The sequence below is a fragment of the Marmota monax genome, unplaced genomic scaffold (assembly GCF_021218885.2).
Source record: "Marmota monax isolate L192 unplaced genomic scaffold, Marmota_monax_Labrador192_F-V1.1 WCK01_AAM20220418_F8-fsc00204, whole genome shotgun sequence".
NCBI lineage: Eukaryota > Metazoa > Chordata > Mammalia > Rodentia > Sciuridae > Marmota > Marmota monax.
The window spans coordinates 2007473-2029419 of record NW_026695247.1 but is presented as its reverse complement, the minus strand read 5'-3'; the positions used below and the strand labels follow the sequence as shown (position 1 = coordinate 2029419).

Sequence of the window (21947 nt, the reverse complement as noted above, 5' to 3'; positions counted from 1 at the left end):
ACTGTGAGTTCATCTATTGAGACACTACTTTACCTGGACTGAGACAACAAACTGTAATCTACAACAAATTGTAACTCTTTGTATCTTTGCAAACGGTGTCATTGCTGGTATAATTTTTCCAAGGGCTTCTTGCATGGAGCCATCAATTGGCTTGGTATTGTGGCATTTTGTATCCTCCCCTTCTGCTTGTAGCAGATTATTTATGGTGTTTGTGTAAAAACCACTATGGTCGTTATTTAAATTAAACAAAAGGGGGAATTGTTAGAGTCTGTAAACAAGTCAGGATGGCACCTGGCATTTTGCCAGAGAAATGTTAGGGTCTGTAAACAAGTCTGGATGGCGCCTGGCAAAATGCCAGAGGGAGTGGTTTGTGAAGTAACGCCAGCGCCAGCGAGCCATTAAGTGTGGAGATTTCTTATTGGTTGATTGATGTATCTAGTTTATGCTAATTAAGATAAGCTATGTAAAATGTATAAATACCTCTGTTGTCCTACAATAAAGGGCTCCCACTCCTGCTGTATCAACATTAAATAAATAAATAAATAAATAATATACAACAGATTATTGTTAATAACTATGAACATTTATTAAGCACCAAGAGTATACTGCAATGGTTGCTATACAAAAACATAATTATTGATATAGTTCCCTGCCATTGAGCTTACAATCTAAAATGAAATACAGAATGCTTATAAGCCTATCTCAAAATTTCCTTATCTGAGAAATGGTTATTTTGGCAAATGGATGAGGCAAAATGACCTATTATTTCAGGTACAATGTTAATAAGGCTTTGAACATTATCCATAGAATATTTTACTCATATTACATTAGGCTTGCTAAGAAAAAAGAGCACACTGAAACTTGGCAAGAGCAATGAATTATTTCAGACTGCCTTGTAGGACTTTGTTTTAAACAAAGAGCTGCTTATTGGCCTGAGCTTTTCAGCAGCCAAGGAAAGTCCAATGTAAAATATGAACTGGATCAAGTTTATCTTCTATTTCACTTAAAACTTCAATTTCTTCCTCCTTTCCCATGCATAAGGGCTCCAATGATACCCCTATCAAGGAAGAAAACACTGTATCTAGATACTATAAAGTACTAGAGGTCTAATAAGTTGAACTTTAGGAAATATTGTTAATTCATATTTTTAAAGAGGACTAAGCGAAGACAGCAGTGGACCTCTGACTGTCGGAGGTACCTGGCTATGTATGACATGTAAACAAAGGCAATAGAGTTCAGTCCACACATCTTCAAAGTGATTAAGAATATACATAAACGAGGGCTGGAAATGGAATTCAATGTTACAGCACTTGACTAGCATATGCAAAGCACTGGATTCAATCCCTAGTACCATACACACACATACAAAAGCTTGCTTTTCTGATCCATATTTCTAATGTAGGGGTATATACAAGACCCTATAGTATAAACTGTCCTATTTTGCCTATATGCATAGTATAATATTTAATAAATACTTTCAAGGTTTTCACTGCTGGTCATTATTAGCTGACAAAGGCACACCAATGGGATTTTGATTCTAGTCAAATGCAAAGATTGTTTTAAACTACTGAGCACATACAATCTTACAATGATATATTGATTATTTTTGATCATTTATAATTCTTTTATCTCTAAAAGAACACTAAAAAATAAATTGGTTAAAAGTTATCAAAAACAGAAATAGAATTTATTCTATAATATGCATGATCAAAATTTACTTCATGCATAACACATTTTAATGGCAGAGTGGTAGCATCCTGAGATATTCTTTATGGCAAAGCAATATGTCAGCAATTTTTTGAAAAACCAGTAATTTCCTTCTAGAGGTCTATCTTGGCAACTTTCCTTTTAAATAATACAGCAGCAGCAACATTTTAAAAATGTTCATAAAGCTTTATATAACAAGTTTATCCAAAAAGAAAGGACCAGAAATTTCAGGATAATTTTTTAAAATAAAATAGAATAATTCACTAATTTTGACCTAAAAGTGATATTAAAACATCCCTCTTGCAGTTTAAGAGTACTATTTTATAATTTATACCTCCTACTTACAGTAGATAAATCCAATTGATCATGAGATTTGAGATGGAAAACCTGAACATAAACATCATTCTTGTCTAATAAGATGACGGGAATTGGTATCTATAGGCTTTCTCCGAAATTGAGGGAAAAAACTTTTTAAGTTAACTGTGATAAGTGAATTTGAGTTTACCAATCTCAGACAATGCACTTATTTTTAGCTTTTAGTTGGTATTATATGAAATAGCTATAATTCCTGATTAAAGTGTATTTTTCTAAGGCAAAGCAAGTTTGATTATGTATGAAGCATATGTATTAGCATGATTATAAAGGAAATATATGACCGATACATACACATCCTTTTTTTTTTTCCTTCTTTTTCTGCAGTGGTGGGGACTTTACCCAAGGCCTCATGCATGCTAGGCAAGTGCTCTCCCACTGAGCTACATCCCCAATCCCACATTCACTTTTCTTAAGTGATACATTCCAAGCTACATAAAATTTAATTTCATATCCTATTTGAAGAATACGTGTTTTGACATTAAGCTTAGAAGCATAATTGATGTAACACGTTAAAAATACTTTATTTTTCCAATATTATAAAGTATGTTGTATTTTCAGATACCTGGTGTCATTTTTTTCCAGAAAACTTTAAATGTATACTACTAGCTAGCTACAACTATCTATTAAGTAAATTATAGAGAGGAAGAGTTCACAAACAAAATAGAAAAGTAAGCATAATAATTATTGCATTTACCAAAAAAAAAAAAAAAAAAATCAAGTAGTTCTGAACACACTTGTTTCTTGTCTTGGTAATGTGTATACTCATTTTATAGCTACCAGCTTGATAAACATACTAAGATTTGCTTTTCTTGGGTGGTTATTTTTCTTCCCAATAATCCTCTCCAACAGCAGTGGGAGGCAATTTTGACCACAAAGTAAAACAATGTTTATATTTGTTTAAAAAAAATTGAGTCAGGTAAAAGCCCACTCCTTTCATTTTGAACAGTTATGCATCACTTTGGAAACTTAATTAAAATTTAGCATTTAACCATGTGGGTTTTTTTGCTATATAGTCAAAATGTCAATAAACTAATATGGGTATATAGGCAAGTCTTATTTTCATCCGTGTTTTAAACATGATTATATTACTTTTTGAATGAGACAGAAGTGATGAAGAAAACTATTCTTAACTCTCAACAGCTTTTCAATACACAGTTTTAAATAAGGGTGGATCAACTCAAGTAACATTGGTAATCTCATCTTTGTATAGAAAAGAAAAAGTATAATGAAGTTATTTCCTTCCTAAGGTCTCAGCTAGTTTCTTAAGTCTTTTCTTCAGCTCCAGTGGAAATTTCTCATAGCACTTCTTACAGACTGGCTTCATGTCAAACTCCACAAATTTATTCCTAAAGACAATGATTAATATATATAAAAAGATATTAGTGGAAATATAATAAACACAGACATATAAATAATATGAAATAATTCAGTTAGACTAAATAAAGACACTATATGATTAATATCTATAGTCATATGAATAAGGAACTATAATTCCAATCTTAATTCTTACTGTGATAAATGTAAAAATTCACATTATCAGTTTAAAACAACAGTCCTTAAATTTGTTCCTATACATCTATCTGAATAACACAGAATATATATTACATTTTACTTAGTACTAAGTAAAAAGGAAAATTAAGGTAAACATAATTTAGATAAGCAAAATCAATCACATTTTAAAGTACCATGAGACCTTAAAGAATAAATTTATTTAAAGCAAATTGGTTTTTATAATGTGAATGAATTCTTTATTTGAGGCAAAATAATATTACTTAGTATTTTAAATTAGCTCTAAGTTTTCATCTTTCTTGGTATTAAAATGCTTTTTTCATCCTACCCGCCAACAACAACAAAAATCTTACCTTAAATCTTTTTTAAAATTATTTTAAATCATAATGGGTTAATTAATTTAGTTGTCTGACAGAAAGTCGGGGAGGGAGATAAAGGAAAGTTTTTAATCACTCTTAAGGAACACAAAGGTAATCAGGTCTCCCTCAGATATTTCATAATTGGTGGTTGTATGGAAAACTCAATTCTTTTTTTAAAAGCTAAGACAAATACATATGACCAATTTATTTGTAAAAAGCCCTGGAGAAGAAAACTTTTCAGGGCCTCTGGACCACCTGTAATATACTACCAATAGGAAGTACAGTAGCTTATTCCTATTGGAATACAGGCTAATTTTGAGTTAAAAATACATAACCTTATAACTTAATTTGTAAAATTAAGTTATAAGGTTATGTATTTTTAACTGTATATCAATCTGTAAAATTATATTTAGAAAACATCGGCAGAACAAGCCTAACGGTGCATTGTCATCTATTACAAACATAAAATCTGCTGATATAGTTCTTACCATATATATATATATATATATATATATTTTTTTTTTTAGTTGTATCTGGACATAATGCCTTTATTTATTTTTATATGGTGCTGAGGATTGAACCCAGTGCCAGGCAAGTGCTCTACCATTGAGCTACAACTCCAGCCTCTTTTTACAGTACTTTTAAAGTACATTAGACTTGGTTCAGGGTAATTTTATTTATTTAAAATATTTTTATTAGTTGTCGATGGACCTTTATTTTATTTACTTATACATATGTGGTGCTGAGAATAGAACCCAGTGCCTTACAGGTGCTAGGCAAGCACTGAACCACTGATCCACAACCCCAGCCCCAAGGGTAATTTTAAAGAGCAATGTTAATAACAAAGCTAATTCCAATCCTCACACTTAAAATGAAAATGTTTCTATTTTTAGAATACTAAAGTAGGAATTATTTTCCAGCTGTGCTTCATAGAGACACTATGTTGATGGTAATTCAAATGTTACATTTCAACTGGTAAATCAAATGCTTCAAGGAGCTACAGTTTGATTTAAGTAGTATGATTAAGTTAAAAACTTATTCCAAAATCTTGTAACAAAAACTATTAAAACTGCCATTTTTAAAAGTTTAAATTATTCCTGCTTTCAGAGAAACTATTTAGTATGCATTCCATCATTTTAAGTTTATACTTGCATTTTAATTCCTCTATATAAGGAAACATGAAAACTGAAACAATGAAAAGTTTTTAGAGCTCAAAACAATGGTAACCATGAGGGGAAAATGAAACAAATGTACTTAGTAATTCAACAGACAGAATGACAAAGATTGAAATACTACCCATAAAAATCAGGGATCAGAAAGTCTGAAAACATGGAGGAAATGCATTCATGAATAGCAGTGCACCGGCACTATGTGAAAGCACACTTTCAACCACCACAGAGAGAAGATGCCTCGCTGCGTGACACAGACTTACTTAATGTGAAACATGCAGAGAGAACTGAATACAGAACTTAGAACACATGTGGTTTTAAAATTATCAAACAATACTTATAGTTTCTCAAATTAAATTATTTAAGGCAAAGAAACTAAAGATCAGGATTTTAAAAGCTGTGATTATTAGACAAAAATATTTTCAAAGTTTTCCCACTATTGAAAGATTGGAACTCTTTCCCTTGAAAGAAATGATATCTATGCTATACTCTGATTTTAAAAAAGAGATGAATCTACAGATTAAGGGAAAGATATGTGCACAAGCTGGTTTAAATATGCATCTTAATAAGCTTTATAATATTTTATAATAATTAATAAGCTTTTTAATAATTAAGCCAAAGGATCAACTCCATATAGGACAAATAGTTGTATTTCAATCTCTGATGGCTACAAAAACATGCCAAAAAGAAAAACGGAAAAGAAGGGAAGAAAAAAAAAAAATGCAAAAGACAATAACAGAACAAAAACATTCTGAAGGACTAACCAAAGAAGAAAGTAGTGAAAATGATGATAGAAGGGACAGAAAAGTTTACAAACAGACTGGCTTTTTCTTTTTCTGCTTGTCCTTATCCTTTGCTTCTCTCTCCCGTTTGGCAAGTCGCCTCTTAAATTCTTCTGGCATTTTCTCATAACAGTGTTTGCAGACTGGTTTTAGATCAATTTCAACAAACTTATCCCTTTGAACAGAACAAAGAAGGAACAGAAGAAAGAATAGGGAACAATTAAAGGAAGAAACTTCACTTTCAGAAGATCTCAAGAGAAAGAAGAAATAAGGAATCAAATAATTCTTTTTAAATTCTAGGAATATTCTCTTAAGCATCACCCCAAAAGTTTCAGTCTTTTTTTTTTTTTTAAAGAGAGAGTGAGAGACAGAGATAGTGAGAGAGAATTTTTTTTTTAATATTTATTTTTTGGTTTTCGGCGGGCACAGCATCTTTGTATGTGGTGCTGAGGATCGAACCCCGGCCCCACGCATGCCAGGCGAGCGCGCTACCGCTTGAGCCACATCCCCAGCCCAAAAGTTTCAGTCTTAAGATTCACACTAGACCACTTCAGAGCCTTACTTGAGTGTTAACTTCGTGTTGCAGGTGGAACAGGCAAAGCAGCTCACACACCAGGCCTTGTTAAGGGCAGAGACCACTAGAGAGAGAGAGAGAGAGAGAGAGAAATCTCATCATTTGGAAATACATTGCTATGGGAAGCAGGAGAGCTTCAATGAACTCCGGAATAGAGCCAAGGCACTTGAATGAGGGCCTCAACAACCTTTTTCTTGAGAGTTTCTTCTTAAAAAAGAATCAAACAGCTGAAAAGCTAAGTGCCATTAAATAAAGTGCTTTGAATCAACCCATTTTGTTAATTTATTAGGTCTATTTTTCATATTATTAAAAAAACATACAGACTACATATTTATGTCTTCCATGATTTAGGCTTCAACTCAGGAAGATCACTGCTGCCTTTTCCAATCCTTATAGTTTTCTTTAAATATTTTTTAGTTATATATGGACACAGTCTCTTTATTTTGTTTGTTTATTTATTTATTTACTTGGTGCTGAGGATCAAACTCAATGCCTCACATGTGCAAGGCAAGCTCTCTGCCACTGAGCCACAACCCCAGCCCTAATTTTTCCTTTTCCTTAAGAATCTGTGAGGTATCCAAATGGTCTGAACTATGTCTTACACTAAAGATTGGGTCCCTTCAGTCCAGTGGACAGTGCAGCAATCTGTATGTTCATTTATGTTGCTCAGACAAATTTTTTTGACACAGTGTTTGCAGGCTAGTGCACTGTCTGCTATGTTTTTGTCCCTACCACTGTTGGTTCAAGAAATATAAACCAGATAATAACTTTAAAAGATCCAGACATTAAGTTTTTTGCCAGTAGGAGTCTTTCATTCTAAGTTAACAATTAAAAAAACAAACAAACAAACAAACAAAAAAACAGCTTCCTTTGATAGCTTCCTTCACTTCTCATATAGAAGGAATTAATTTTGGGGGGGTACTGGGGCTTGAACTCAGGGGCACTTGACCACTGAGCCACATCCCCAACCCTATTTTCTATTTTATTTAGAGACAGGGTCTCACTGAGTAGCTTGGCGCCTTCCCATTGCTGAGGCTGGCTTTGAACTCAGGATCCTCCTCAGTCTCAGTCTCCACAGCCACTGGAAACTTTTATTTATTTATTTTTTAAATTTAAAAATATACATATATTTTCAGTTGCAGTTGGACACAATATCTTTATTTATTTTTATGTGGTGCTGAGGTTCGAACCCAGCGCCTTGCACGTGCTAGGCAAGTGCTCTACTGCTGAGCCACAACCCCTGCCCAGAAACCTTATTTTTAATGGTACTAAAGATTTTTCTAAACTGCCCATTTCACAAACTACATATGAACAATGTTTCAGAAAATATTTCCTGAGTTAGGTGATGTCTGCCGAGAACCATGAAGCATACTGAAAACGGTATTGTTTAAAACCCTGTCAGGAAGTCTGTGGAAGAATTGTGCAAGTGAGTATTAGCAAACACAGCTGCTTCCTCTCTGTTTCAGTCAATCAGCCCTGCCTAATTACCACCATACAAGGGTGATAAGTTCTAGTTACATCTGCAGACAACTGCCAGGTTTTAGCATGTACAGGGTTAAAGTGCCTCTTCCTAATTGCTATAGCAGATTAAACTGTTCCAAGTAAATATGCCAGAGCATCCAGAGAATAGCTGTTCCAGAGGGCCTGCCAGGAACAGCTTTCACAATTACATGTTTAACAACACTGTGGCAGTGGCCTAAAGTACATAAATGAGTAACAAATCCATCATCTCTCTGCTACAGTTTAAATCAGAAATATTCCAAAGACAGAGAAAAAATAACTGATGATAATAACATTACAAACAGTAACAATCATCAACCTCTTTCAATTTTACATTACCCAAGTGTTTTTGTGTCAAATGGTGCATATAAAACCTACAGATGCTTACCATCACCTTCTATAACACGGTTGCAGTGGAAACAAACATCACCAAATAGCTGAAAAATTTTAAAAAGTTCAAGATATGGGTTAGAATTAAGTTTTCGAACAATGAACATTCAATATAATTTCAGTTCTTTCTATAACTTAAAAACAAATAGCTGGTTACCTAAGTTCAAACTTTACAGAAAATCAGCAGAAGTTTCTTTACTAGTTTTTACTTCTTACAATGTAATTGATTTACTTTTCATCACTTAAGAAAAATCTTTCTAGATGATAAAACAATTAATGAAAAATACTAGAATTTTTGAGTCCAAGTGGATGAGAAATGGATAAATCAGTGTACCTACAGATAGGAAAGAATGGTGGATTCTTGCTCAAGCAGAATGTTGAGGGCTTGACTGAGGGAGGAGCACATAGGGACTGGACAACTATCATTTTTAACCTGAGCAGGCAAGAATCACAAAGGGGTGCCAAATCTTGGGGGAGTTTTGATGAGGAACAGGTCCTAAAGTGGTTGCGCACAGACTGCTTATTAGATGCAAGGGAAAGGGGGAAACAGCAATTTACAGTACAGCCAGCATCATGCCTAGGTGGTTGCCATCAGGGAGCAATGGGTCCTGAGGAGGACACTCTGCCACTGCAGTGTCCTCGCCAACAGCACACCACCTCAATCTAATCAAAAAGAACCAGCAAATGAGTCCATGTGAAAAGCAGTCTATTAAAGGCTCTAGAAATGTTCCAGCATTGAGGAAGCTAAAGAAACACGAAAACCCTAGACTGTGTCTAGTCTTAATAGGAAATATATGCTAAAAGTACATTGTCAGGCCACGTGAAAAAATGGAATAAATGTGTTAAAGCATTGTATCAACACTCGTAATTATAGTTATGTAAGAGAGTTTAGAATTCTTGGACAACACACATGAAGTATTTAGGGGTAAAGGACCATGATGAATTTATTATCCAATGTTCAAAATCAAAAAAGCCTGTTTTTATACATACACATATATGTGTTTTTATACACACACATATATGTATTTGTAAATATATATTTATATATGAATGTGTTTTTAAATATCAAGATCAAACATATGGGGGCTGGGGTTGTGGCTTGGCGGTAGAGCACTTGCCTAACACGTGCAAGGTGCTGGGTTTGATCCTTAGCACCACATAAAAATAAATAAATAAAATAAAGGTATTGTGTCCAACTACAACAACAACAAAATAAATAAATAAAAAATCAAACCTATGTAAATGATCAAGCAAATGGTGAATATGAATAAAAGATATACAGGTATTCTTTGTATTTTTAGTTTACAACTTTTCTGAGTCTGAAATTATTTCCCAAAAAGTTAAAAAACATATCTCTGCTGACCAATGTATATTTTCCAAGAGGTTTTCTTTAACTAAAATATTGATTAGCTTGAATTCATAAAAGTATATCTAGTATCCAACAAATGTAATCAATACCTGGTTATAGTGGGTTTCACAATATGCCAAGCCCTTCCTCTCATAATGGCGATGTCCAAGAAATGGTTTTTCACACTTGGCACAAACAAAATGCTGAAAAAAATTAACACAAGTAATTAATAAATTGCCATGTTATATTGATCTAACAATGTAACCTCAAAGTTCATCTATTCTCAGAGAAGATATATGATTAACAACAGAATGATCTTAATGCAGATGTCTGTGAGTTTTTGATAGGTTACTTTAAGACACAGCCTCAAACAACACAAAATGAACATCTTGTGTCCATAATAGAAGAACAGCTGCTGAATATGAACCATGACACTGATTGCCTCAAAAGAAGGCTTTAAGAACAAGGTGCACATCCCACATCATTACTCACAGATCACAACAGCAGTGTATATTCTGTATTCTTCAACTATCTTTAATTTGCTCATATTAAACCTTTAGAATCTCTTGATCTTGCTAGCATGCCTGGGCCATGGAAATTCAAAATACTGACTACCCCTGCCATTTAGCACTCACCTCCACATGCCACTGTTTACCCATGGCATTTACTACTCGTCCCTCAATGGGTCGCCGGCAGGCACCACAGATGGGGACTCCCATCTTATCATGGCATGGCAGGCAGTATAGTTCCCCTTTCAGCTCCCGGGCATCAGCAGTCAGCTCTTTCCTGTCCATGAGAAAGATACCCAAGTGAATACTACTACTAAGAGAAAACAGGCAATCAATATGACTAGCACACTTTTTAGAAGGTTTTAAAATATATTACTATAATAATTCCTGGTAACATTTTTCCCTCTTAGAGGTGATCAGAGTAACCTGAATTAATAGGCTTGAATAGGTTTCATATTATTATCAAAACATCACCATCTCTTGTTATATTGTATATATGTATGAACATGTAGCAACAAATCCCACCATTAAATATAATTATAATGCACCAATGAAAAATTTGGAAAAAAAATCAAAATCTTTATAGTAATACTAAGATACATCCAATTTATCATATTATACATCTACATACTATCACAGCATATTTTTTATTTCCTTGTCATAGTATCACACTTACAGTTCATTTTTATTCCTTAAAAATTACAGTAGTGATTTCCAGAGTGAGCAGACTCAGTACTACCTCTTCATACAGTGAGAAATTTAGAGACCAGTTCCATTTACTAACAATCACTGAAATTATAACAAGGTGTTTAGAACGTAGTTCATTGTAAACTTAGGCCAATGGAAAATAAACAACAAAATGCCCCCAATTTTCCTTCTCCAAATGCTTAAGTTAGCTATTATTTTGTGCCAATAAACATTTAGCCAGAGATAGCCCCAATTAGCCAAATGGACTTGTTTGAAATTTATCTGTCCCCCCCCCCCCCCAATCCAGTACTGGGTATTAAGCCCAGGGCCTCGTGCATGTAAAGGCAAGCACTCCACCACTGAGTTATACTCCCATTTTTAAAAAAATTATTATTTTGAGACAGGATTTTGTTATGTTGCCAAGCTCAGCCTCAAACTTGTGATCTTCTTGCTTCAGTCTCTTGAGTAGCTCAGATTACATACAGGCTTGCACCATCCAGCTCAGTTTCATCTATTTTAAATAATTTTTTAGGAATAAAACTAATGAACAATGGGCAGATAAAAATCACACAAGAGGAAAGATATGCAAGAAAACTAGATAAGGCACAAAATGATAATTCAATTATAAAAAATAACTTGTCTGAACTTATACCACAAATTGTTTTATAAATTCTTAATCTACTGTCTTTCCTTTCTATTATAATTTAGCATGTAAGCTCATGTCGACCATAGTAACAAATCTTTTTATATTAAATTTTTGTACTAAAGCTGGGCATGGTAACATACACCTATAGTCCCAGCTCCTTGGGAGGCTAAAGCTCCTTGAGCCCAGCCTGGACAACACCTCATCTTGGGAGAAAAAAAAAAATCAGAAAATTCACACCCTAAAAGTTTATCATGATTTTTTAAAATACCTTTATTTTATTTATTTATTTTATGTGGTGCTGAGGATCGAACCCAGGGCCTTGTAAGTGCTAGGCAAGTGCTCTACCACTGAGAGATTTTTTGAAGACAAAAAATTAAATATAAATTTAATTTTGTATATTCAAAGACAGCACCCTAATTATCACAACTGCAAAAATTATGTGTATATAGAAAAAAGATCTTTTGATACTATATCAGAAAAACATAATGATAAAAACACTTTTACGGCTAAATGTGGATGTTTTAATGTGGACTGAATATCTGATGTAAAATTGTTGGTGATTTCCTTAGATATAATAAAAATATTATGATTCTATAAGAAAACGTCAGTATTCTTCAGAGAAGCATATTGAAAGTCATCAGGTTCAAAACTGGCTTTCAAACTGTTCATTAAAAAAAAAAATGTCAAGGCTATTGCATATGCACACACACATACAAACACATGCAAACTGAGGGGAGAGTGTGTACACTGCACACACTCAAGTGTGGCAAAACACTAACTGGTGAAACTAAAGGCAGAGTTTACGGGTGCTTGTTATATCACATCACACTTATGACCTTTTGACAGGTCTAAAATTTTCCACAGTAAAATTAAAATGTGGAGAAAAATAATTCAGTTTGCTGGATGAAAAGAAATGTAAATAACTGTGATCTTTTATTTTGGTTTTACTGTTTATGCAATAAAAGGGAAAAAAACCAGAATACCCGCAGTTGGCACAGTTGAAGTGGTCTGGGTGGTAAGGGTCATTCTTGAAGATCAGAGGCTGCTCGTCAATGATGGCATGGCATTTCTGGCAGATGTATTTTCCAAGGCCTCTGGCTTTCTCACGATTATGACAGGGGCGACATAAATGTCTAAATAGAAACAAAATGGAAATTTAAAGAGAAAGTATTTGTTTAAAAAATCTCTTCTGTGCTTAATAGAGCAGAATCACGCTACAGGAAAAAATTATTCCAATAATCAGAGCTCCACCTGTGACCGTGTTTGTACTGGCACACAGTCATACACAGCAGCTGTACGTGTCATATGAAGGTTGTTTCCCAGGGCACCAGATATCTTGCAGCATCGCAATGCTTTGGGTTCCCACACCCTTCAGCAGCACCTCACATCCCACAGGCAAATGCACATGACTTGCAACAGACACTTCAGCCACCCACATCTGACAAGGAAGAGAAACTCCTACCTGCCAGCATTCTTGACAAATCCAATGTCTGCCAGAACTTCCTGGCAGAGGTCACAGCGGAAGCACTCAGGATGCCAGCTGTTATTCATGGCCTTGATAACTCGGCCAATGATGAACTCACCTGTGGGAAGTAACACAAAGGATGTTCAGTGTAGCACTTATTTGTTAAAAACTATCTACCAGAGTAAACACCATTTAGAAAAAAATGGTCTTTATTTCATCTGGGTCCTTGTTTTGGATTTTGTGGCCATATTTGGGGGCTGATTTATCATATATCTGAATCTGGCTTTCCTTTTAATATCCAGGGCTTTCTTGATACTGTTTGGTTATTTCTGATCATTCTTGACACAGACAACAGAAATCCATAGCATCTTCTTCCTTTCTTTTTCTTTTGTGCTGGGATTGAACCTAGTACCTAGCACATGCTACCCTCTGAGCTAACACCCCAGTTCCTATTGTATACTTTCTTATAATCCATATTTAATTTCTTCCTTCATTAAACCTTTACAACATTCTGTTCAGTTTCTCTAACCCCTGGAAACCTTCTAGTAGAGCCATAAGCATGAATTGTCTTAAATACAAGTCAAGCACTTAAGTTCCTAAAATTCTCTACTCTTTTCTCCATAAAATTCAATTCTCTCAGGATCTGATACTTTTCTATTTGTTATATGTTAATAAGAAGGGAACAGATAAAGTACATCTTATAATAGTTATTTATAAGGAACATCAAAAATCATTTTTACTGTTGGTATTTTAGCAGTTTTATAAATGATTTCAATCTTTTTGAAATTGCTTTTTACTTCACATTCAGCAGCCATACTTACCACACTGATGGCAGCAAGGAGCAAAGAGCATTTGAAAATCATGTTCACAATATTTCCTTCCTTCAAACTGAGGAAGAAAGAAAGTACCATTAGCTTATAAATATGACACAACCACAAGAGAAATATAATTATTTCATGGAGACATACAGGAAAGTGTTTCTATCAGGATTTTTTTCCTTTGAAGGGTAAAAATGTTTTACAAAATTCATACTGCACATTTCAAAGGGGGTTACAGAAGAAAGCAAATATGTTATCCTCCCCTCATTCTAGAAACAAATAAATAGGATATAACATTTCTTTATAAATCACGACAGTTGAAATTTAGCACCAGCATTTAAAATGAATAAAAAAGGAACAAAAAGCATTTACAATATACTTCAGATTTCTTTGTATGAGGTTATCCCTATGTGTCATTAATATTTCTTCTTTCAATTCATATTATCCAAACAGTAAAAACCAGGGAAAAAAATGTAAACCTAGTAATTGCCGAAACTGGGGAGGCTGTTCGCTTGTACTCTGTGCAGGCATCCCTGGAATTACCGTTTGCTGGAAAAATATGCTGACATTTTTATTTTACAGTTGTTAGTTTCTCAAAAGAATAACAATAAACATTCTAATGTCCAAACCTTGATTAGTCTTCCACTTTACTACTTGATATTTCTTTGGGGTTGGTAAGGTCATGCTTTTAGCTTTACTTTTGAATGGTCATTACTTCTTTACTAAAATTCTACATTCTCCTCCATTCGCCTACATATTGATGCAGGAAAGATAAACTGAATAGGTAGTTATTAGAATGAATGTTGTGCCTCCAGAGTCTAGGGGTCTCTACTCTGACTATGCTTCATTTTTTTTTTTTTTTTGTTCACGCACTCTATTTGTAAGAATCTAGTGAAAACTGAGGAGTGAGGCAAGAGGGACCACAAGTTTGAAGCCAACCTCAGCAACTCGGTGAGACTGTTTCAAAATAAAAAATAAAAAGGAGCTGGGATATAATTCAGTGGTAAAGCACCCTTGGGTTAGAGCAAGAGTACCAGCCCGCCCCCCCAAAAAAGGATAGGTTTTTATTGTATTTCATGAAAAAGAAAGATATATAGGTTAAAAAATAAAACATGAATCTGGCAGTTAACATATATATTGTATTTGTTAGTAGAAGACAGAAAATTGATATAAACATTACATAACACACATAATATTAACACTGACTGTAATTTGAATACATAATTTTTGGCAGAGTCAAGGACTGAACCAAAGGCTTTGCACATGCTAGGCAAGCGCTCTACCACTGAGCCATACCCCCAGTCCCTGAATAAATAAATCTTCTAAGATCTGATTCATTACAGGTAGGACATCACTTGGTGCATCAGTGCGCTACAAGTGTATCTACAGTGTGCTTGTTACCTGTTCACAATCTTCTGACAGAGACTAAAAATTAAAAAAGGGATAATTTGGGGGAGGAAGGGAGGAAGTGCTGGGGGTGATATTGGACAAGTCACATTGTTATATTGTGTGCAGGTATGAATATGTAACAACAAATCCCATCATTATGTACAATTACAATGCACCAATACAAAAATGGAGAAAGAAGGGTAATTTATAATAGTTAATATTTATGTTATTTAAAATTGAAATGCAAAAATAGACTATCTGAATAGAGGAAACCTAATTTCAGTTTGGGAAATCCATGCTAATTACTACATGTGAACTGTGTATTTCTTTCTGCTAAATAAAGATATTACCATCTTCATTATAAATAATTGAGTGATGAACTACCCAGAGATGGTATATACTTCTCTTCCCTTTAATCCAGGATTTTGTACATGCTAAACACCTGCTCTACCACTGAGCTACACCTCCCCCCACCCTCCTTGAGTTTGTTTGTTTTGTCATGCTGGAGGTCAAACCCAAAGCCTCATGAGTGCCAGGCAAGTGCTCTACTACTATGCCACATCTCCAACACACCACCCTTGGGTGTTTTTAAACAAGAAAAAATATACTTTCTTTAGGGTCTTTGTTAAGTGAATTCTTTATAAAAGTTCTTTCTAATTAAATTTATCACACAAATGGGAACTCTGACTGAAAATTCTTGAGACAAGACTATGATAGTCTGTAAAACTATGCTAAGATTATTTTTTAAAAATTAATATCTTTGCTGAGCATGTTGGCACATGCCTATAATCCTAGCTACTCAAGAGGCTCATAGCAAGCTTAAGGGCTCAGCAACTTAGAAAAACCCTGTATCAACATAAAAAATAAAAGGGGCTGAGGATGCAGCTCAGAGATAGAGCCCTTACCCTAGTATGTGTGAAGCCCTGGGGTTGATCCCCAGTACCAAATAATAAAAATTTAAAAATAAAATAAAAATAATGACAACTACTGCTTAAAAAAAAGAAAGAGAAATTGTTTACCATTTATTAAGCTTTTACCATGTATCAGGCACAATGCTCAAGCATTTTAAACATCATCTAGGGGTTGGGGGAGTCTGTTCTTAGGTAGATTTCTCTTTTCCCCACTACTGATCATCCCATGATACTGTTTTTGTGTCTAATTATCGGTAGTTTGACCTTGCTCTAGTTTCATCCACTATACCATAACTTCCTTTAAGACTACGTCTACTGCTTCCATTCTATTCCTAGAATAGAAGAGGTGCTTAGCACACTGTGACTGCCTAATTAACAATATAAATGTTTGTTGGATGGATGGGCAGATCAATACATGAATAAATAAATGTCACTAAAAATCTCACAGATAGTCAAGGGTCCTTCATCCCCTTGTAGGACCTTGACACTTTTTTTAAGAGTATTGCTCAGGCATTTTGTAAATGTCTGTCATTAAGGGTTTCTCTCACTTAGACTCTGATCATGGATTTTGGGAAAGAATATCATGGAGGTAATAATGTTGTTGTATCATATCAAGAGGTGATATCAACATGACATTACTGGTGACGTCACTTGATCCCTTGGTTAAGGTGATGTATTCCCCAAGGTTTCCCTACTGCAACGTCACTTCTTTAAAACTTCTTAAAAGTGAGTCATTATGCCCAATTCATACTCAAGGAGAAGAGTATTAAGCTCTTTCTTTTCCTTTTAATGTACCCTCAGAAATGGAGTTGAAAATTATTTTTAAATTATCGGAGTAGGGGGCTGTGGCTGTGGCTCAGTGGTAGAACACTTGCCTAGCATGTGTGAGGCACTGGGTTCAATTCTCAGCACCACATGTATAAATTTATTTATATAATAAATTTATAATAAATAAATAAATTTATATATATATATAAATAAATAAATGTCCATCAACAACTAAAAAATATATACATTTAAAAAACATTATTGGGGGACTGGGGTTGTGGCTCAATGGTAACCATCTAGCATGTGTGAGGCGCTGAGTTGGATCCTCAGTACCACATAAAAATAAATAAATAAAATAAAGGTATTGTGTCTAACTACAACTAAAAAAAAAAAAAAACATTATTGGGGTGGACTTTAAATTCTAAAAGTGATACTCTAATTGCTAGAAGTTGTTATTTTTTAAAATTCGAACTCAATATATTAGATTCCCAATTTGATATGTCATAGAACATTTTCAGAATGCCAATATCCCCAAAACCGTCTACCACTGCACTTTTTTTTCCCTTTTCCTTATTGGGTATTGAACCCAGGGTGCTCTACCACTGAGATCAAAACCCCCTCCTTGTTTGTTTTTCATTTGAGATCAGGTTTCACTAAGTTTCCCATGATGGCCTCAAACTTGTGATCCTCTTGCATCAGCCTCCCAAGTCACTGGGGTTATAGGTGTGTGTCATCATGCTTAGACCAAAAACATGTATTGTTCCTCTTCCACTGCTCCCCTGAAAAGAGCAATTACCCTTACAAGTATTTAAAGGCAAATACAGGAAATTAAAACTATTCAATTTCATGTTTACAACTTACTTACAAATCATTTGTCAAAAAAATCAATGTGGTGTGTGTATGTGACATGTATAGGGCTCATTGTAGTATTCTCTCAACTTTTCTGTAGGATTTTAAGTTTTCAAAATAAAAAGGAATTTCAAGGCTGGGGTTGTGGCTCAGTGGTAAAGCGGTGCTTGCCTAGCATGTGTGAGACACTGGGTTTGATCCACAACATAACATAAAAATAAATTTAAAAAGTAAATTTATTCAACAAAGCCTCAATGGCTTTAATCAACATATCAAGTCAGTGGTCTACACATGGTGACAACAATATATTACAGCTCAGAAAATCTACTTGAGGTTCTACCCAAAACTGGACTTTCTAGTTTCCATTTAAAAATTAATTTCTTTCATTCACCTAAACTGTATGCAGGCATGATAAAGCTCAGACACTGTTTATGTGATAAACAATAGGAACTAGGTATAGAGTACCACAGTTTTGAAGAACAGCCCATTAGAAAATGTTTGATTTAATTTCTAAGTTAATATGTTAGCATTTTATTTTGTAATTACCATCCAAGTACTGTATATATATATTACTGTATTTCTTAAGTACCTACTAGACCTACTCTAACCAAGTGTTAGAGATACAAAATTAATTTAGACAGTCCTTGCACCAGAGGTATTCAGTTATATGGGAAGATAAGCATATAAAAGTTATAATAAAATGTGGGGAATGCTCTCCATACTAGAAATATAGCTATATGGACTCAGAGAAGACACGTGGAATGAAATGGATGAGATTAGGCTGAAAATATCACTAATAATATCATGTAATAAGAAATTTTATGATGGAATCTAGAAAACAGGAATCAAGTGCTACCTTACATTCTTTCATGGGATAGATTACCACCTCAATGATAAACTTCAGGTTTAGGTTTTAAACCACATAATCTAGTAGGATATATGTTTACCATGAATAGGGAGCCAGTATGGGTAATAATCCTGGTAGGTGTTATATGCAGATAAGCTAGAAATACCTGGACTTATATCTCCAGAAAAATGCACAAGTAATCAGGTAGGAAACAAGGGTCTCATTCCAGACTTGTCCTGTGGCCCGAGAGAAGAATATCCTGGCTACCTAATCCAAAGCATTAGGAAGTTCCACAATAGAAGTAAATCTCATTTTCAAGGGGAAAAGTGAATAGAACTCCCCTATAGGTCTTCATAGTTAGTTTCCTAGATAAAAGAAAGAGTAGGGACTGTGGAAATAAGGGAAAGATGATGTTTTGATAGTAAGACAAAAACAATAAGAAAGATAGACTGGAAAAGATGCATTTTTTTTTTTTTTGAGGGGGAGTACTGGGGACTGAATCCAGGGCCTTGGACATGCTACGGCAAGTGCTCTACCATTGAGCTACAGCCCCAGCCTTGCCTTTGTTATTATACAAAATCTAAAGCACCTAAGTCAGTTTCAAATGGAAAGCAGACCAAGTAATTCAGCTCCCATTTCTAGAAAACATTTTATTGCTGGATGTAACTGGAAAGCTTATATCTAGCATTTGGCTGTATTTGTTGAAAGCTATGGAAAGCTTTTTCTCTAATATTATTCAACTAAGAGGAAAATTCTTATTTCCCACATGCAGGTTTACAAATCCCTGACCTGGAAAAGAAGTTTAAACAGTAAACAATGTAGCTAAAATAGTAATCTTCCTTGGGACCCAAAGAGCTTAAGCTGGGCAATAACTCATTAATAGCCTTGTTCTTAGATTCATAGCATCTTCCGGAATAATACCAGGGAAGTTATTTATAGTCTGGAAGTAAAAGGGAGTGAAGGGTGGGCAGGAGGACAAGTGTGAGTCATACTTTATTCTGTTCTGTTTAAGGCTGTTTCTAAGCCTTTCCTTATGACCAAGTGCAACTGACAGGACAGGATGCACATGTAGAGCAAGTGTGCTGGTTAACCAAGGTAGCTCAACAACAGTATTCATCCCAAAATGGCAAGCAAATGGCCAATACATGAGAAAGAATGTGATGAGGGAGCTGGGCACAGTGGCAAATGCCTATAATCCCAGAGACTCAGGAGGCTGAGGCAGGAGGATTGAGAGTTTGAGGCCATCCTGGGCAACGTGACCCTGTCTCAAAAAAAAAAAAAAAAAAAAAAAGAAAAAAAAAAGAAAAAGAAAATGTAATGATGTAATGAGGAATTGGAGTTCCAGGGTACTCTCAGAGGAAAGAGTAGGCAGGGAATTATGAAAGATGCTGGGAGAACACAGAGTTCTTCTCTATTGCTCCTCAGGGTTGGCTCCCTCTTGAGGCCTTACCTTAGTTGCCATTTGAATAATAATATCTTACATTTGAAAAGAGGACCTAAGGGAAAGAATACTATATATGATACTAGCAACCAAACTAGGTTCTAATTTCTTTCAGGTCACAAACCTGTTATGTTTCAACCTCTCAGGGCCACAAGGAAGAAAGAAAGGCAGAGTAAAAATAGGGCTTATACAGTATGAAGACTAAAGTTCCCTTTTTTGTACTGGGGATTAAACCCAGGGGCACTTTACCACTGAGCTATATCCCCAGCTCTTTTTATTTTGAGACGGTCGCATCTCCTTCCTTGCCACAGTTTTGCTTAGAGCATCACTAAATTGCTGAGGCTGGCCTTGAACTGGTGATCTTCCTCCCTCAGTCTCCTGAGTGGCTAGGGTTACAGACATGCATCATCATACCCAATTAATGTTCCCTCTTCAGCCATATTTCTGGGACCCCCTTCCATTTGCTCTAACAGTGAGTTCCTATGGTTTCATGTACCTCAGTATCCACTGTCTATACAAGCTGACTTTCTTACACCAGACGTGCAACTCAGTCACCCTGGGCAGTTTCCAGACCTATATCTCCCCTAGTTCCTCAGTGTGGACAGTCCAGATGTCTACCTCATGCAACTATTCCCTGGAGACTACCTCTTTAAAGGTGAGCTAGATGCATCTTCAATGTCTCCACTGACTGCATACCCCACATGGCTGTGCAGAGGTATGACACAGTAACTACCTCTCCGTGTGAACTAGAACTCATGCCTACTGCTTTAAACCCACCAAATAAAACTTCCTGAGAAGCCTCTTTAGATAATGCTTTGCACCCAGTGAAGGAATCGGCCCACTGGTTTCTGTATTTCTTTCTTTTTTTAAAAATATTTTTTAGTTGTTGATGGACCTTTATTTTATATATTTATATGTGGCACTGAGAATCGAACCCAGTGCCTCACATATGCTAGGCAAGTGCTCTACTGCTATGCCACAACCCCCTTTTTTATTGTACTCCCTGACTGTACACGTATGGTCTTCCCAAGGATCTGTAAGTAATAAAACCTTTATGTTTATTTTGTGTCTCTTCTAATCACTGGAGGGGTGCTCTCCATTTTAATAATCTTAAATCAAATGGTCGCATCTCCTTCCTTGCCACAGTTTTGTGAGATTAGAACCTTTTGTTATAACTTCTGAGAAGCAGCTCCTTAGGTCCATTTTCCTAAATTGAGTCATGGCAACCACCAGCAGCCAGTCCCTTTCCCACTTGCTGCCTCAGCCCCAAGAGCCTTCCTTGTCCCCCTCTTTACCAACCACAGCCTACCCATAGTCTCAGTGGAGTCTCTGACCCTGAAACATCCCCAGGAATTCCCTTCCATCCTCTCTTCTCTCCAGCTCTTGGACACTGGCCTGTCTTGCTCCTATCCCACCCACTATCACTTCCTATCCCTACTCCCCAAACCATCATCCTTTACAGAAAGATTTCCGCCTTAACAAAGAAGTTAAGAAGATCTGTAAGAAAAAAAGAAAGCAAACCTCTTTCTACTGCTGACGTTTTTGCTGTAGGAAAGGTGTGTTTCTGGGACCCAGAAGAAGCTCAAAAAACCCTTAAAGCTGTTTCCCAAATTATTTTACTACAGACACATGTGTTTTGTGTACTCATGTATGGTAAATAGTTGTTTGGGAGGCAAGCCTGCAAACCTCACTCATGTAGGGTTATTTCTTTGAGAAAATGTTGCCTGAATGGTGAACAACTTTATAAACTATCTTTCCTTCCTTAGGCATGGCTTGTAAGACATGGAAATCTAAGTCAGGAAAAAAAAAATTTTTTTTAAAGAAATCAAACAGCAGCCATCTTTATCTACAACATAATTCTATATACATAATTATTATATAGAGATGCACATTATACACAAATA

General features: G+C 35.2%; 1 protein-coding gene across 8 annotated transcripts in view; it reads right to left on the bottom strand.

Annotated features, from left to right (window-relative positions):
• Positions 1-561: 561 nt before the first annotated feature.
• The window catches only part of Lims1 (LIM zinc finger domain containing 1), a 140771-nt gene continuing 119385 nt past the window's right edge, over positions 562-21947 (bottom strand). For 4 of the 8 annotated variants that reach the window (XM_046420273.2, XM_046420275.2, XM_046420271.2 and 1 more), the window contains exons 3-11: positions 13842-13908; positions 13018-13138; positions 12539-12688; positions 10349-10499; positions 9824-9916; positions 8364-8412; positions 6464-6539; positions 5884-6076; positions 3294-3428 (exon numbers count right to left, since the gene is read on the bottom strand). In XM_046420273.2, coding sequence (XP_046276229.1) covers positions 5929-6076; positions 6464-6539; positions 8364-8412; positions 9824-9916; positions 10349-10499; positions 12539-12688; positions 13018-13138; positions 13842-13908 — 855 coding nt within the window. In that variant the 3' untranslated portion in view covers positions 3294-3428; positions 5884-5928. Of the gene's footprint in view, positions 3429-5883; positions 6077-6463; positions 6540-8363; positions 8413-9823; positions 9917-10348; positions 10500-12538; positions 12689-13017; positions 13139-13841; positions 13909-21947 lie in introns of all 8 variants that reach the window. The other 4 variants (XM_046420272.2, XM_046420270.2, XM_058578284.1 and 1 more) reach the window with 3 other exon arrangements.